Source organism: Sinohyriopsis cumingii, chromosome 19 (assembly GCF_028554795.1).
Source record: "Sinohyriopsis cumingii isolate HCF-2022 chromosome 19, ASM2855479v2, whole genome shotgun sequence".
NCBI classification, from domain to species: Eukaryota; Metazoa; Mollusca; class Bivalvia; order Unionida; family Unionidae; genus Sinohyriopsis; species Sinohyriopsis cumingii.
In genome coordinates, this window is record NC_142979.1 from 18,900,714 (window position 1) to 18,919,379 (window position 18,666).

General features: G+C 35.9%; 1 protein-coding gene across 1 annotated transcript in view; it reads left to right on the forward strand.

Moving 5' to 3' along the window:
* The window catches only part of LOC149775222 (uncharacterized), a 147,852-nt gene extending 131,572 nt beyond the window's left edge, over positions 1 to 16,280 (forward strand). The window contains exon 2 of the mRNA XM_089943720.1: positions 1,848 to 16,280. Coding sequence (XP_089799846.1) covers positions 1,848 to 2,452 — 605 coding nt within the window. The 3' untranslated portion in view covers positions 2,453 to 16,280. The remainder of the gene's footprint in view (positions 1 to 1,847) is intronic.
* The last annotated feature ends 2,386 nt before the right edge of the window (positions 16,281 to 18,666 follow it).

Here is an 18,666-nt window from a genome sequence, read left to right on the forward strand (position 1 = left end):
TATGCGTCAACGAGTAACACAACTCGCATTGACCCCCAATATAACTGTACAAATACTAGAATGTCTGCGCTTTCGCGTTGGAAGACATCACATATTTCACTAGTTCTGGAGAGAGCAATATAAATAATTACTACTTTCATTTTAAAAAATATGAATTCTGACTGACTGAAAAGGCCACGCATAATCAACAATAATGAAACGTTTTGATTTCTTAAAAGTCATTTTAGTTCCTCAAAACCGCCTATTGTGTTCGTGAGGGAGTATATTTAGACCACGAAGCTTACTAAGCACATTATACGATCGAGCTGTGAAATATAAATATTGACCTCGCAAATACCATATTTTACAGTTCAAGAAAACAATGGAGTCAAGTCAGCAAAAAGTCTATAATTGTAAATTGTTGCTATTCTCCTAAATTTGGAAGGCAAATTGGCAAATATACACTCTTATTGTAGAGTGTTATATCCTTTTCTTCTCCGATCAAAAGTTGAAGAGCTTCGGCCGTACATGAAGTTTGAAAGCGACTTCAATGCTTATAGTTAAAAATTATTCATAGAAAAAAATTAACTCATCTGTAAGTACTACTAACAACCATATCTGAGACTATAGATCACATGAATGTTTGATAGAATCAACCATAAGCGCTAAGGAAAGTTTGACTTTGTAGGCAAGAACGAGACTCTGCCAAGTTGCGGCCAATAAATTCTGATGTCGTAAGTGAAAATGTCCAGTTCAAAGCCAATGCGTATGCTGCATTACGTTTGTTCTCATTTTAACCACCAAAAAATGATGATTACAAAAGATGGCGATCACTGAAATAGAAACACCCAGTATTTCCTGAAAGTTTTCACGTCGTTAGAAAGAGCATAAATAATTTAGTTTACCAAATATTGCCGATAAAAAAGACTCCTGATTAAAAGCTGATTTTTTTCTTCTTCTTGTCGATACTAAAGCAGGGAGGCATATTGCTGACGTTCATGACATAGATATTATAACATGATATCATCTAGTGCACTCGTGTGCGATAGACGATCTCACGTGTCTTTTAATCTGAGTGAACTATGCAGCACATATTTAGCAGTAAAAGACAATCACATTAATTCATTTATGATTTAAAACAATCTTGAAGATATCCTCATAAATGAAATACTTTAGTCTCAATTCTGCAGAAATGAATGATAAAGCGGAAAGAAAAACCCTTAAGGCTTGTCAGTGCAATTCATATCTGCATGTAAATGTCCCAATATCCTTTTATATTCACAAATATCATCTTCACTTTTCATTCAGAGGTAATACAAAATAAAATATAGCATTCAAAAGCGCAAATCAATGGAGATCAATTTACTTCCGGTGACATGATAGTGTGATTACATTATACACAATTTGTTCTAGGTAAAATGACTTTGGCTTGATGATTCCAACTTGGTGCTAAATATTTTCAGCGAAGCAGCATGCTCCAGTACTTTGCTAAGTTAAATCATTCCCCAGCCTTCCTATTAATATCACCCATAAGTCCTTACCCGAGGTTCTTGATTAAAATTCCAGAATCTTTGTACTTGTTCTCAAAGCAATTGCAACTATATTCTGAGGCTGTTATATTCAGTGTAATGGGAAGTTACACAATATCATACTTACACACACGCGCAAGCGAGGCAATAACACACGCTAGGATCAGCTTTTCTTCGACTGGGGCGAGAAAAGAAGAAGAAGAAAAAATAAAAAATAAATATCTAACAGCGCACAAACCGGAACTATTTCGTTGACGACGTCTTGTATTAATAATTACCTGCAAGACAATTTTCTGGGATTGTTTTCCTGTCTGCAACTCTGTTCGTTTTATTTTTCAGGTTATGGTCATGTGGCGCCAAAGACAAACTATGGACGAATAGTGACGATAGCATACGCAGTTTTAGGCATACCGCTAACCTTACTGTGCCTTACAAATATTGGTGACGTCATGGCTCAAGGTTTCCGGTGGCTGTATGGTAGAGTGTGTTGTGGGCTTTGCTGCATCTTGTTTAGGCCTGCTCGGAGAAAGCTTCCGGATCCGGAGAGAGGAATCTCCATGGAGGAGGAACGAATGGTCATGCGGGAAGAGGAAAAGATAGAGGAGGTGGTTCACGTGCCAACGTCACTGTGTATCTTGTTGATGACTGGCTATATACTGCTAGGGACATTAATGTTCTCCAAATGGGAGAGCTGGGATTTCATAACAGGAACATACTTTTGCTTTATAACTCTCAGTACTATTGGGTTCGGTGATGTGGTGCCAGGAACAGACACTGATAAGTGGGATTCTGAGGAGAAACTGGTACTCTGTGCAATGTACCTTATATTTGGTCTTTCTCTCATCGCCATGTGTTTTAACCTTGTTCAAGAAGATGTTAAGGCCAAGTGTAGATGGCTAGGTACAAAGTTAGGTATCATAGAAAAACCCGTAAGCAATGTATGATTTTGACAATGCAAAGACTGTTACAAAAATATTTCCAGTGGGGAATTTATCCAATGTGAGGGTTGCCGGACACGAATTATGTTCCGATGTGATCTTATTAATAAGTTGAATCTTTAATAAAACTTACAGAACGCGCATTTCTTACACGCTTCAAGTGCACGATAAGATTAAGATTAATATTATTTAACTATATGTGTTTTTTATTCACTTCAGTACACCCTGATAAACACCGTGGTGCACTGCACTCGGACCGCAAATTAAAATAAACAAAAACATTTTACTGAACATAGTTGTAGTCTCGAGTGTGAGTGAGATGCTACATTTTATACCATACTAAATGCCTCAAGAGTGAGTGATGTGGTATATTTTATAAGGTACTAAATGCCTCAAGAGTGTGAGTGAGGTAGCATATTTTTTAGCGTACTAAATGCCTCAAGAGTGTGAGTGAGGTAGTGTATTTTATACTGCTCTAAATGTCTCAAGAGCGTGAGTTAGGTAGTGTATTTTATACCGCACTAAATGCCTCAAGAGTGAGTGATTTGGTATATTTTATAAGTTACTAAATGCCTCAAGAGTGTAAGTGACGTCTTAGATTGTATACCTTACTAAATGCTTTAAGAGCAAGGCATTGGCTGTAATAACACTGAACTGTTTCTTTAAGAACTGTTTATCTTTGTGGGAGGTGGGGGTAGGGGTGGGCTTTTATACGTGCTTCTGCATAGTTTCTATCTTTACATTAGCACGAATTCATGTTTTCTTCAAGACATCCACACTTTTTACGGTGACTGTCTGATGGGAAAATGTATTTAAAAATAGTTTGTGAAGGCAAGCGACATTAGTGACGTTTATTCCGGAACAATGTTGCGAATCACTGTTTTGATTTTTCAGAAAGTATATGCTGATTTCGATCCAGAAATATGTTTTGTGTACTTCGTCATCTAGAGGAAGAAATATATTTTGTGTCCTTTGTCATCTAGAGCAAGAAAATAGTTTTGTGTACCTCGTCATCTAGAGGAAGAAATATATTTTGTGTCCTTTGTCATCTAGAGCAAGGAAAATAGTTTTGTGTAACTCGTCATCTAGAGCAAGAAATATATTTTGTGTACTTCGTCATCTAGAGCAAGAAAAATAGTTTTGTGTAACTCGTCATCTAGAACAAGAAAAATAGTTTTGTGTAACTCGTCATCTAGAGCAAGAAATATATTTTGTGTATTTGTCATCTAGAGCAAGAAATATATTTTGTGTCCTTTGTCATCTAGAGCAAGAAATATATTTTGTGTCCTTAGTCATCTAGAGCAAGATCAATAGTTTTATCTACTTCGTCATCTAGAGCAAGAAAAATAGTTTTGTGTACTTCGTCATCTCGAGCAAGAAAAATAGTTTTGTGTACTTCGTCATCTCGAGCAAGAAAAATAGTTTTGTGTACTTCGTCATCTAGAGCAAGAAAAATAGTTTTGTGTACTTCGTCATCTCGAGCAAGAAAAATAGTTTTGTGTACTTCGTCATATAGAGCAAGAAATACATTTTCTGTACTTCGTCATCTAGAGCAAGAAAAATAGTTTTGTGTACTTCGTCATCTCGAGCAAGAAAAATAGTTTTGTGTACTTCGTCATCTAGAGCAAGAAATATATGTTTTGTGTGCTTCATCCTCTAGAGCAAGAAATATATTTTGTGCATTTCGTCGTCTAGAGCATAAAACAGTTTTATTTTCTCAGACTGTACCATTAGTGTCTGGTTTAGTAGTGTAAGCACTTAAAATTTAAATTTAAACAATTTACCAAAAATTGCAGCGGGAATCTAGCTAACGCATGATTACATTTTTAAGCAATGTGTAGACATATACTGACAAAAGATATGGTGATAATACCGATAATAAAACCAAAGCATAATGGGTCAGACAGGAAGACAGTTGCTCGGGCTGTGTTAATGGTTTTGAGCCAGGTATTTGTAAGATCGATTTTAGATCGAGTTTAACCGGAGCTGAAAACTGAATCATGGTCTACTTTAAATTTGAATATAATACCCCGAAATTATTCTAATATATGGAGAGATTGATAATTTTAATTCTCGCTAAACCTCTACGAATATTTCTTTCTTTTTTTGGGGGGGGGGGGTGCTGGTGGATTTGTGGGCTTCCTCTTGCTAATGTGGAAAAATAAAATTAAAATTAATTTTTCGATCATGCAAAATTTAATCATGCACTATTTATGCATCAGGATGATGCCTGATAAAACCTTCTTAAATCAGAGAATAATTTTAAAAGCTCTTTAACTTACAGACTAATTTCAAAACCTTCTTAAATTACAGTCTAATTTTAAAACCTTCTTAAATTGCAGACTAATTTTTCCATGCGACTAAAACTTATATTCAGTGTCAAAAAAAGTTTGAAACATGACTGGAATTTTTCAACTCAGCTATTTTATTATTTAAGGTTGTGTGCGTGAACAAATGTTTGCACAAATGCGTACACACACGAATTTCATCATACTTGTGTGCAGTCCATTTGTAAAAGGAAATGTATACTATAACCCCTTGCAGTTAGATAGCCAAGGTCCCATCTCAATGTTAGATTGAAAAAGAAAGCCGTCCTTTTATTTGCGAAACGTTTCCATCCAGTTCGCATATGATAATATTACGCATGTATGTGCAAATAACAAAGAACTAGGTTCGTTTTACCCTCAACGATATTAAAATCAGGTTCTCATTTCCATATATAGATTAACCTATATTATAAAAAGTTACAATACCGATAAAAGTTCAAAGTCGGTACCCTGTTACGTCATAAGCACGTGTGACGTCATAGCGTCATGTGCGGAAATGTTAATGGGATGCTAAAGAACACAATTTTTGCCCCGAATATACAATTTTTTGGACGATTGTTATCATTGATTGCATGAATCTGCCATTAATAAAGATAACTAATTATTACAGTAATAATGAGGGCGGATTCGATGCGACTAGTTACGATGTGAGGGTAAAGAATAATTACTGCTATTTTTCTAAAATAGTAATTTTGGTATGTTTAGTTAATCTTAAGAGAGCGAAATTATCTACCCTGCATTACTAACATAAATCTTTGCATAAACTAAATAATTTCGCCAAGAAAATAGCTTTTAACTATAAAATAAAGTATTTACTGTATCTGAAACTAAAAGCTTTTTAACGAATATGAAAATCTTCGCCATATTTAATACAAGTTTAGTATAATATGTCATAAGAAAGATGTCAGTCTTGATAAATATAAACAGAAAAGAGATTCTGAACTTCTAGTTCCAGGTGAATGCATACACTGCAGTACTCGAATAGAACACGATATATATATATGTGTGTGTGTGTGTAACGTCGATGCATGCAATTGATTGTTTTCAGTTGTATGTTACGTCATCATCATTTTGTATTAATATCACAGTATAGACTAATACCCATGTCAAAACTGTGCTATGAAGTATACTGTGCTATGAAGTATCAATACTGTGGACAGCTTCTGAGTAATATCATTAAAATCTGACGTAAGTCCTATTTTTCTCAAAAGTGAACTTAGTCCTTTGCTTAAATTTATAAATTTGATCGTCACGTTTTTTTTTCTTTCCATTTTTGTGTTATTATAAGATGAGAAATGCTTGGAAATTTCGAATCAGTTATGTTCTTATATTTTTTAAGTTATGTGTGTGAACAAATGTGGTGGCAAATGTACGTAATTGAAAGTGCTTGATAAAAAAAATTCTGCAATCCATTTATATAAAAAGACATACATCATGATGAAGATGATGATGGGGGGGGGGGATCTTAAACACACCGAACGATATGCAATAATAAATCAAATAAAAATATTTTGTATAAAAAACCTACCCTTATTTTGGGGGCAGTACAATGAAATGTTTGTATTTTTTTAAATCAAAACAAAACATATTAAAGGAAAGTAGGGAAACACCTTAAGATGTTCCACTGAAGACAGAAAAAGAGCTTGGAAATTTTGCTCACAAAAGCTCGTGCTTTGCAGTTCATTTATAAGCAGTGTTATAACATTATCAGGAATGGAATGGGAATTGCAGACAAATATTCTCTCTGCAGGAATACCGAGATCTCCGTTAAGTGTCTAAGAACATATACGTTATTGTCCTGAATTCTTCTTGTGCATTCCTAGGAATACAAGGGCTGTGCGATTTGAAGGGCAGCTTAATACCATTCAGTTTATTGACCCGCTGCTTCTCGACGGTAATCTGCGTGATGACGCCGAAAGACTGTCACGTGACGGACTGAGCGTGCTTATAAAACTGTCACGTGATGGTAGTATCAACGCCTTTGGTAACGAACGAACGTAAACTATGAGAATTGACATGGAAAGTTAGAAGAAAAAGTTTTGCAGACAGATTTGAACAACTCGGTGCTATAAATTTGTCACGTTTTGAAGAAGTGTCATTGAAAATAAGACCATATTCTCGAAGATTTTACTAAGTACAGAGTCACCCAAGCATGAAATAATTACCCATGTGCAAGCCACATTCCCAAGTTTCCTCGATAAACAGCTAGCTGATCACTTCATTTATTTATGTCTGTGATGTCAGCATCGCATTCTGGTGTTTCCTGTACGGGTTACTGAGATAGTCGATGAGGTTAATGACTCGGTCGTTGCCATTTTCCCTGCCACGTGGTTAATAAACGAAAACATGTTATTGCCACTTTAGGAAAAGATGTCGTGACGTCGTGTATTACATCCGGGTATACCCCAGATGTACAAGTCAACAATCAATATATGGGAGAGAAAACATGACCACGAGTCGACGTTGAGAAATTATCGCAGGATGAGTCGACAACGCAATTACAATTTGATATTACTATCATCATCATTTGCATAAACGTCAAAACCATCATCATCCTAATGATGTTCCCGAAGTAAAATATCAGTAAGGTAATGGACCGACCATTGACTTTTCTGAGGGATCTGGGGGAGGGGGTATGTGACCCTCACATAGCTTGAGAAAAGGTACTCTTGTTCTGATTTGTATAAATCTAAATACGCCAAACAAAAAAAATTCTGGATATAAATGAAGAATCTTCGTCTGAACATTATATAGTCCGTCCCTAACTATCAATACCTGGTAAAAATTCAAAGTATACTTATTCCTTTATGGAGGCTAATACCATAAGGAAATTAAATTGTTGTTGTTGTTGGGTTTAACGCCATTTTCCAGCACACGATAGGCTATGCATGGCGGCCAGTATTAATGGTGGAGGAAGAACCCAGGAAAACCCCGGGAAGAACCAACGACCCACGAGAAGCTACTGGCAAGCTTTCTCACATACCCACATTGGCCGAATCCTAGACTCGAACCCACGCAGACAGAGGTGAGATGGCAGTGATCAGTAACGAAGAGCGCTTTAGACCACTCAGCCACTCGGGGCCCCCGGGAAATTAAATAGTAATAGTTTAAACATAATGTCATCCTTTTCAACTTACCTGTTTGGCTGGTGATTTAGAGAGGGTTAAAGTTAGTTTTGTCAATTTGGTTTGTAAGCTATCTGGCGATTTGGAATCTGTCGGTTGGCTTCACGGGTTAAGGGATGAGGCAGGAGTTTGAAGAGATTTTTTTTCATTCCTAAAAGGAAGCTGACATCGCTCAAGAAATCTTGAACTGGAGAGGTGATATACATCGTTTCATAAAGCGGCCATTGTGTTAACTAAATGCATATACACTGTTGGTGAATTGTTTAGTACAAGAGCAATTCAAAAGTCGAGAACATTATGTCTTACAATTTGCTTCGCATATTTAGATCCTAATATTGATTACTGGGATATGGTCTGGGGGGATATGGTCGGGGGGGAAGGGATGTTTGTATGAGAATGATACCCTTCTCCGTGTAATAGGTCTTCCCAAAAAGGCAGTCTGGAGTAAGGAAGATAGAAACTCGATGCAACTTCGTAAAATTATCATAAATTCAAGCCGATTCATTAATTTTGTATAAGAACACAAGGTGATAGACATATATCAAGAAATTAAACCTACCCTGACCAGACAGAATAATTTGTAAACAAAAATTATTGTACCTTTTTGTAATGTAACATATCTGATTTGGTTTGGCTAAACCCTCTTTCAAGTGTCTGTCTAGTGATTTTGATGGGCAACGAGAATCAAGTATCTTGCTCAAGGACACAACATGGCAATCGATCCAACCTGGTCTGGGAATCGAATCCGTTACTCCTTGGTAGGAGACCAGCATGCTAACCACCGATCTTGTGCACCTCATGTAAAATTATTCAAATATTAAACAAGTTTTAAAGACGCTAAAAACATGATGGAAACAATAAAATTGTGTGGCACATATTTTCTTATTTAGACCAAATTTATTTAGCAACGTTCATTTTATCACATTTCTGTAAATTTTATTCATTTCACATATTTCTTTTAGGATGTGGACTAAATTAGATTTTGATCTTTCAGACTAATTGTTCTGTTGAATTTCGTGTCAGTTAAAGCTTCACGGAACGTGATCAATAGAGATTGTTTGGGTTATATTAGTGTTATAAATATTGCTGGTAGATATGTTTGATGTAGATATCTACCCATTGAGAGAATTTATAGGGTAATTATGTTTTTTCTCGGGCTGGACACACACGTCGTTGCCTTGGAGAACTGCAGCTGTGGTGCACAAGTAATACACATGCCAGAGCCCAATTTAGCAAAAGTATTCCGGACTTTGCGAGTCAATTAGTTAGCTGTCAAAACTTTGTTGTAAAAACTATGTGTTTATTACGAGACAGTAGTGTCATAAATCTTGCATTGCGTTGGCACGTCTGTTAAACTGTACGAATTTATCGTTCCTATACATCAGGAGTAGCTCCGAAAACAATATTGTACATTAGGGATATTTTCAACTACAAATTAAGGACATTCAGCAAACAAAAATTCGATAACCAATTAACCTTTCTACAAATCAACTCACGAATATATTACTTTTTACTGTTTTCGAACAAGCAAGGTGTACAATCTATTTTTAGAACTCGTGCTAATAATATCCATCGGCTGGAAAACTGGTTACTGCGTCACAAGTTTCATCTTTTGGTTAAAACTTAGCAGAACTATACAATGCGTTCTATTGCAGGCGATTGTTCTCAAAAAAAGAAAATAAGAAACTTTCAACCGATAAAATGAAATATAAAGTTAATAAGGATTGATTTACGTGATAATTCAAGCTTTACACGATTTTATAATAAAAGTTGACTTTTTAAAGATCTGCAGGGTACTTTACTCCGCTCTTTTTGCGGGTTTTTTTTATTTTGGCCATATGCTGTTACTGTTACTCTGTTGGTACCACTAATATTACTACTACTGCTGCTGTTACTAACACTATTGCTAATTGGTTCATCGTAATGCTGTTACGTCGTCACCAAAAAATGTTGATGCAGCAGCACCACCAGCAACAATAGTCAGCGCAATTTTGCACGGGTCAAATAGAACCCCGGGCGAGCGTCGCCTTATGTGCCCCTCTGCCTCGAAAAGCACCGGATACTGTTTATTTTTTGTGTATTTATAGTCTCGAAACTTATAACTAAATGTATATATTTTAAGGAAAACGTAGGTTTATTTCAGCAAAATACAAAATAAAAAGAACATGGTTCACGATCTGGAGCCCCCTTCCCATAAGCGGTTGCCCTTAACGTACGTTCCTTACGACGGCCCTATGAGTAATAGTAGTAGCATGGTGGACAAAGACTGTGCCAATAACTTTTTGTAACAGGCAAATTATCTACCAAGAAAGTAAGCTCCATTTTGATGGCCTATTCATTTCAGTTTATTCAGATGGATGCTATTTATGAGCAAAACTAGAGTTTTATAAAAAGTTTCTCGGAAATCGGTTATAATATCATTTCCGTCTCAATCTAGCCATATCAATTGTTGGAGCAGATTGCAGAACAATTTCCATGTGTGGTATGGCTGTAGTAGAAGTATTAGTTACAGCATACGGCGCGTCAAATTTGAAACTCTGGAAAATCGTTTACTTTCATCGCGTGTATCTTATATATTTCATGTATTTGAAAATCTTGCTATCAAATAACTTCTTGGTAATATGTTTATATTTTCATATTAAATGACAGATTTATTGTTCTTCTAAAAGGTTTGAAATAAAATGTAACGGAATTGAAGCATAATAAAGAGGGAATTTTTTGCAATAACTGACTTCGTATGCTAGCAAATCTGTTGTTTGAATTCGTGAAGAAACGTCTGTCTATAAAGCTCATGTTTCTAGTTTAAGAACCCATTTATCTGCAGAAATTCTGACTGGCTATGCCAGCCAAGACTGGTTATGGCACCATTTACCGATAACCCTAAAGTTTTAGTCTGATATTGGAATGCATCCGTATCCACCTACACAAAAAGTTACATAGCAGAAATTTCGTCGAGGGAAAGTTGTAGAACTCTATGTGCACCAAATTTTTGTTAAACAAATGGCATTTATTCAGTCCATCCAAAATGTCTGATGACCGAAGTACGCAGTCGATCTACTTACACGGAGGTAGGTGGTCGGTAAATACAGTAAATACGGACTGCGGGAACAAAATCTAAAGTTAAAATAATTTAAAGTTAAAATAATTTAATTTAATAAAAACGAAGCTTCATAATAGCAAACCTTATTCACATTTTCAGTTGATAACTTAATATATTTTATTGTAAAATTCGGGATGAAGATCGTCTGCTATATCCAATTACAGATAATGATAATGATGTTACCGTTTACGCCACTGTTAGTGTCTTCTTGCCGAGAAATAGTTTACACTTTAAGCCGATTTCCATCATAGTTTAGTCTGGTGTATGAATATCCGCAATTTGACTGTTCGATGGGTAGAACTCTATGGAGATTTTAACAGTAGTTTATTTCAAAGTGTCATATCTCCTTGTTTCAATATACTGTAGTGTTTAACTGACTGTATGGCTTTCTTTGGATAAATGTAATATAATCATTTTCTGATTATTTAACACGTTGCAAATTGTTTTACAAAAATACAAAATGCTGTAAAAGATGGGAAAGAAGGAAAAGTACTTGTGACGTGCTATGTGAATATATGAGAATTAATACCATTTTCAGTAATCACTTGAACATCAGTCTCGGAGAAATATCCAAGAATTTTCTGACGTTTTGTCTGTTTAATTTTTTACTTAGGAAACAGCCCTAGAAAATTCAGAAAAAGAATTCGACGCATGGTTAAGTTTTTATGAATTCAACCAGATATAGAAAACATTTTTTATTAATATGAAATTAGTTTTACTTCCATGCTCCGGTGCCTAATCTATATATGCGCGATTAAGACGAGTTTATCGCTAATGTCTGTCACATCATATCTTAAAGTAATTTGGTAAAGAAAACCGTCTTATAATTTGCGAAAACTTATCCGCCCAATTCGCATAAAAATGCTACATATGTATCTAACCAACTAAAGTACTGAAATTTCTAAATCTGAACGTCTTTGTGTAATTTCTGTGTTTGATGTAGACGAACGCAACTTCTCTAGCATTTCCGTTACAGAATATACATATCCAGTCAGAGACAATCAGAATATACATATCCAGTCAGGGGCAATTAGAATTTACATATCCAACCAGGGTCAAGGGGCAATTAAAATTTGCATATCCAACCAGGGTCAAGAGTCAGTTAGAATCTGCATATCCAACCAGGGTCAGTTTCAATTTGCATATTCAATCAGAGTCAATTAGAACATGCATATCAAAACCAGGGTAACTAGAATATGCATATCCAATTAGAGACAATCAGAATAGGCATATCCAGTCAGGGGCAATTAGAATATGCATATCCAACCAGGGTCAATAAGAATATGCATATCCAGTCAGAGGCAATCAGAATATGCATACCCAACCAGGGTCAATTCGAATTTGCATATCCAACCAGGGTCAGTTAGAATTTGCATATACAGTCAGGGTCAGTTATAATTTGCATATCCAACCAGAGTTAGTTATAATTTGCATATTCAATCAGGGTCAATTAGAATATGCATAGCAAAACCAGGGTCAACTAGAATATGCATATCCAATCAGAGGCAATCAGAATATGCCTATCCAACCAGGGTCAATTAGAATTTGCATATTCAGTCAGGGGCAATTAGAATATGCATATCTAATCAGGGCCGAATTAAGGTTGTGAATGGTCTGAGGTTAAGAGGCCCAGGTGTTACTTCAAAATGGAGGACTTAAGGCGGGCCTTCAAATTAGGAGAGCCTAAGGTTGTAGCCTTATTGACCAATGGGTTATCCGGACCTGTATCTAACGTATGAAGAGGCAATCATTCTGTTAAACTGGTGTTAGCCGAGGACGGCAACATATTTAAAACTCAAGCTTAGTACTACAACCACCACAGTTGTATTTGTGAAACGACAAAAACTAAAAAGGAAGCGGTCTTCTGGCTAACAAACAATGAAACGACAAAAAATAAAAAGGAAGCAGTCTTCTGACTAACAAATAATGTGACATTCGCCAATGTCCTATCTTAAACATTCAAAGTTTTTCTCGGGATAACGGCAATATGCGAGTAGTTACGACGGTGTCAGCAATCCTAGCTAAGAATAGTTTTCTTCCACGTTGATCGCAGAGGTGGATTTAGCGGAGTTTCAGTCCAATCACTTTTCCACTCAAAACAGTACTCTTTATTGCATGCAAACGACTAAATTGAATCAATTTATGCAAAACCAGACAATACTTCTTTTTAACTTAAACACGATTAGAAAATTTAATTGTACGCCTGGTGGTACGCCGTGAAATCTTGAACGAAATCATGACTATTTTATTAGGGTTTGATCTCATATATATATATATATATATATATATATATATATATATATATATATATATATATATATATATATATATATATATATATGTGTGTGTGTGTGTGTGTGTGTGTGTGTGTTTGTATGTATGCATGCATGCATGGACGTACGTACGTACGTATATGCGTAACATTGTTGTAAATGATTAAGAGCCAACAATTTTCAACTTTGGAAGACATTCTGGAACTTGGTCGAAATCGAGCGTGTTTGTACTTGTTACATTTTTACCAGAGAGAGAGAGAGAGCAGTTTATAATGAACAGTGCATGTTGCACGTCTCCTTGTTGGCAAGTGTTGTAGGTTGAATATTATGCTACCAGCATATAAATATTAACTTTAATTTCTTGTGAAACTGTCTACCTTAGTGGATTCATGTCGGTGATATTTGGTTGAAATATGAAACTTGACCTAATGCTTTGCAAACCAAAATGTACTGGCAAGCAATCACTGTCATTCCTAGATATCTTTGATATTGTTTGCACATGTGACACGTGCCCAAGCCATACGAATGCATCCGATGAAATGAAATTGATATCTGCTTGCCTTTGATCCAAATGCTGATGTTTGTAGTTTCTCCGCCATAATAATCTGGATCAATTAATTGTTGTAGGAATGTGAGAAAAATAAGCGACTGTATTCAGGGGATATAATTGTACACACTGAAGAAACACTGACAACGCTCGGAGTACGTGGAAAATACGCGTGTAATTACGCGCAGAATACATTCCAGATATGTTGTAAATACTAGTATAATGTTATTTTGCCTGATCTATTAATACTTTAAGGATAAACTGTAGTCCAGACAACTCTACAATCACCGTAGTCCATAAAATGCTACATTCACCGTAGTCCACAATTCACTACAATCACCGTAGTCCACAAAACACTACAATCACTGTAGTCCAAAAAACATTACATCACCGTAGTCCACAAAACATTACAATCACTGTAGTCCACAAAACACTAGAATCACTTTAGTCCACAAAACAACTACAATCACCGTTGTCCACAAAACACTACAATCACTGTGGTCCACAAAACACTGCAATCACCGTAGTCCACAATTCACTACAATCACTGTAGTCCAAAAAACACTAGAATCACTTTAGTCCACAAAACAACTACAATCACCGTAGTCCACAAAACACTACAATCACTTTAGTCCACAAATCACTACAATCACCGTAGTCCACAAAACACTACGATCGATGTAAATATACTACAATCACTCTGGCCTCGGGTAGAAGTCGCTTGCGATAAATAGGTTGTGGTCTTTTCATTTGGATTCTTTGCGCCTTGTATGCATAAGAATATGGCCTGCTTTCAACATTTGATATAATTTCTGATTTAAAATATATAAATTAGAGACTGTCGCAATTTTCTCCATTTTTGAACAGATTAATAAAGAGTGTTTTCCGTAGGATACTCTGTCCTTTTTTTCTTATTACTTTCAAGCTTTATTGCTTTTCGTTAACGATAACGTCAAATGTTAGGCATTAGTAGGGCAATTAATTCAGTTATGCTGGGAATACGATCAAAAGCGATTTAAGTGTTTTAATGCATTTCAGACACTCTTCAATTTTTCCAAACTTTCGATAAACTTCTTTGAAGATGCCTCTATTGATGCCTAATAACTGATTAAATGATTCCTGAAACTCTTTTCATAATTTAAAATGAAGCTTGGCTCAGTCACTCCGTCAATTTGTTGCACTTACCGGCATCATTCGCTCGTAAATTCTTGTTGAACTTAATATTTTTTGTTAGCACAAACGGGTTTTGCTATTTTCGAGTTTCATTCTTGTGTCTTTGATGTTATCCATACCTTTGCTATCACCCCTTTGACTCGCCTTTCTGGATAACTCTGGATTCTTCGAGTATTTGCTTGGTTTTTGTTTTTTGTTTTTGAATTTCGTTTACTGTATTTTTTTATTTTTTTATTTTGACGCATTTTATATAATCAAAAAGAATGTTTAAAAGGAGAGTGTGAAATATACCTATAAACACAATTCAGAAATCGCTAATTTATTGTATTCCCAGCTTAATCAATCGCATTGCCCATCGTAATTTCAAAACATTTTTACAATGTGGTTCGTGAAATGCAAGCAAGTGAAATGCAAAACAAGATATCCAGGAAGCTATAATTATTTTTACTATTTACAGTCTGATCTGCCATTAAACAGGTGCGTTAGTCATTGATGTACATGAAATAAAGAATTCGGTAAAATTCTTGCATACACTAGGCACATTGTGACGAAAGTAATATTGAAAATAACACAACGTACTTAACACAAGTGAATGATTTCTTTTGGAGATGAGAGTAAATAATATGCTTCGTGGGCAAAACCTTTTTGTAAAATATGAAACTTAAAGTAGAAAATAAGTAAAATTTACCTTGGGCGGACATTTAGCCAGGTGATTGAAACGCATTTGAGCGTATTCCACGCGTAGTCATTGTATCCACAGCGTGTACAGTTATCAAATGTGCTATTCGTTTACAATTTTAGAAGAAGAAAAAGAACTCTTAGTCTGGGGTCACAATTTCCTGTCAGGAACTTCACAAAGCCCATTCTGTCCTTAATAATTATGATCCTTTGCTGCTGACTGTATTACTTTCACACAATGTTGCTAGATTTTTATCTGCATTTTCAAACCGAAGGATTCAACAAATACATGGGCAACGTGATCAAAAACTAACTTGCCTCCTAAACAAAATGCAGGCAACTTTTAATTGTTGAAATTATACAGGGAAAACATAAATTTTATGAATATAAGTATTTTATTTGTATATTTCGGAATTAGTTACTTTTGTTATGGTTGATGAGACTTGTAGTGACGTTTATATTATGAAGAAATGTAATATTGACAATGAGTCATTATCAAATGTTTGTATTGCTTGTTGAAATGGTTCCTTATCAATCCTAGGAAATATTATCAGAAAAAAATAATGTGCCTTCATTTACTGAATTTGTAATTAAAAGAGTTATCCAACTTGCTCCAGTCTTTGGAAGCTTTTACATGTTCATGTGCATGCGCATACACAGAAAGATACAAAAACAAGTCCTAAAGGTGGCGCTCCACAGTTTCGTATTTTGCACACGATTAGATTTGAAAGAAACAGAAGTTCCCAGATTTTCCTCACTGGTTATCTTAGCTTTAAAAAAATATTTGATATTGTTTAAATAACTTTTAATCACTTATTTTGGCGCATGATTGATTGATGAGTGTAATTTGAGTTAATGAGTATAAATCTTGGTCCTACTTCAGATGTGGACCTATCAAAACACAGCTAGCTCTGCTTGGTCATTTTAACTTCTTGAACTTCAATAGCAAATAATAAAAGAACGAGCCGATCACTTTTGCTATACTTTGTATATATTTTGTAATGCATTACACTTTCAAAAGCTGGTATTGTATACTCTGGCAAAATTCGTTTCTCCTCTTGTAAAATGTGCTAAAGTTACTCTACTTCAGACTAATTCAGGCTGATTTTTTTCGAGATCATGAGAGCAGCCATTTTAGTCAGCTGTGTGCTAAAATCTTTTACATTTTGCACAAGAACAATATGTAAATTTCACCCACAGTACATGAAAGTAGCATAGAGTTATGCCAACATTAGTTGCATTGTGCATGCTACATATGCAAACAACTTCACCTTACACCAATCACTCTCTCAAAAGTACGTAATATCTTTAGAGCGCCCCGTTACGGACTAATCTACACAACTGTTAAGACTGTTTCTGTACCAGCGGTATGTAATGAGTTCCGAATATGATTGCGCCGTACAACAAAGTTCTTTATTAGTAAACAGTACGCCATCGCATCCCTTCAAAGTACTCCTCATGCACCTATATAAATTTTTCAGTCTGATTATTCAGTTATTAAATGCCATTTTGTATTCTGCATCGAATGTTGATGCCTTTGAAACTTTCTTGACATCCGACTACGTGGATCAGTTTGCGGTATCAGCTCGTTTTCTCTGACCCAATCTTAAGTATTTCCTCTTAAGTCGGGTTCAGAAATGAAAATCCCTGTTTCAGGACCTGTGATAATTTCGTTCAGATCTCTCTGGTTACTCTTTTCATGTTTGGCGAGTACCAGTATGGTGATTTCAATCCGGGTTTTTGTTTTTGATCAACCCTCAACAAGATTGTATACCCCTCTCTTGACCAAGGTCGCACTTAATCTTTTCTGAAAATACTATGTCACTTAATGGATACTTCCATTCTAGAAGTTTCTGAGTTCAGAATCAAAGCTGTATATTTTAACTCAAAGTTAGGTAAACATATTTAAATTAACAATGATCTGAATATTTCGTCCACACTTATAGATAAATATTAGCTATGTATTATGTTAGTAGTAAGGTGGGACGGTCTAGGGACTAGGGGAGTTCCATGTTAAAAAGGCAATATCCACTCTGGGGACTATGTAAAATTGAACATGGGAGAAAAAATATCGACTCTGGGGACAAGGGAATTTAACATGGGAGAAAAAAATATCCATTCTAGGGACAAAGGGAATTGAACATGGGAGAAAAAAATATCCATTCTAGGGACAAAGGGAATTGAACATGGGAGAAAAAAATATCCATTCTAGGGACAAAGGGAATTGAACATGGGATTTTTAAGTAAAATAAAAAATAAAAAAGGGGTAGGCAATGGAAAGTCAATCTCTTTTTGAGTGGCCCTGAAAAGGGCCTTTGGATTTATGTTAATATTCCCTTAACATAAATGGCATCTGCGGCATCTTCTTGTCCTCAAGCTGCGTCTTAGTGTAGGGCCATAAATCAGAGTCCTCTTGAGGCAACCTTGTCTTTCCACATAGACTCTTCGTATCCACAGACTGGTGTCTGACTTGTGGACAACGGTCCACTTGGATCGGACATACATTAGCATGTCCGTCCTAAACATCATTGAAGACACAAGGGTGGATGATTCGACTGTGGTCCACATCTTGAGGCGCCGAGAACAGGTGAATCAATGCAGTGAACTGCGCTTATTTATATGTAGAGGAAGGATTGAAACGGATTGAGTTCATTGACCAATCCAAACACGCGTTACAAAATTCAGTCAGTCCGCATCCAATCCGAAGAGAACAGTCTGTGACGTCACGTGGTCTATATAGATTCGCTAGCGCCTGTGCGGTGTCAATCCATGCGACAGTGATTCAACATGACGGAAATTCAGAAAACGATTCATTGGGGTGCACCAGCAGTGGAGACCACCCAAGGGAACCCGGACTTACTTTCAGAAGAGGTGAATTGGGATTTTGTGGATTTTCTTACCTCGCAAGAATTTGTTCCGGAACCTTCGTCACCTTCATTACCACACGTGGAGAATTTTAGACAGAGACAGAAAGAAGAATTGGAGAAATTTATACAA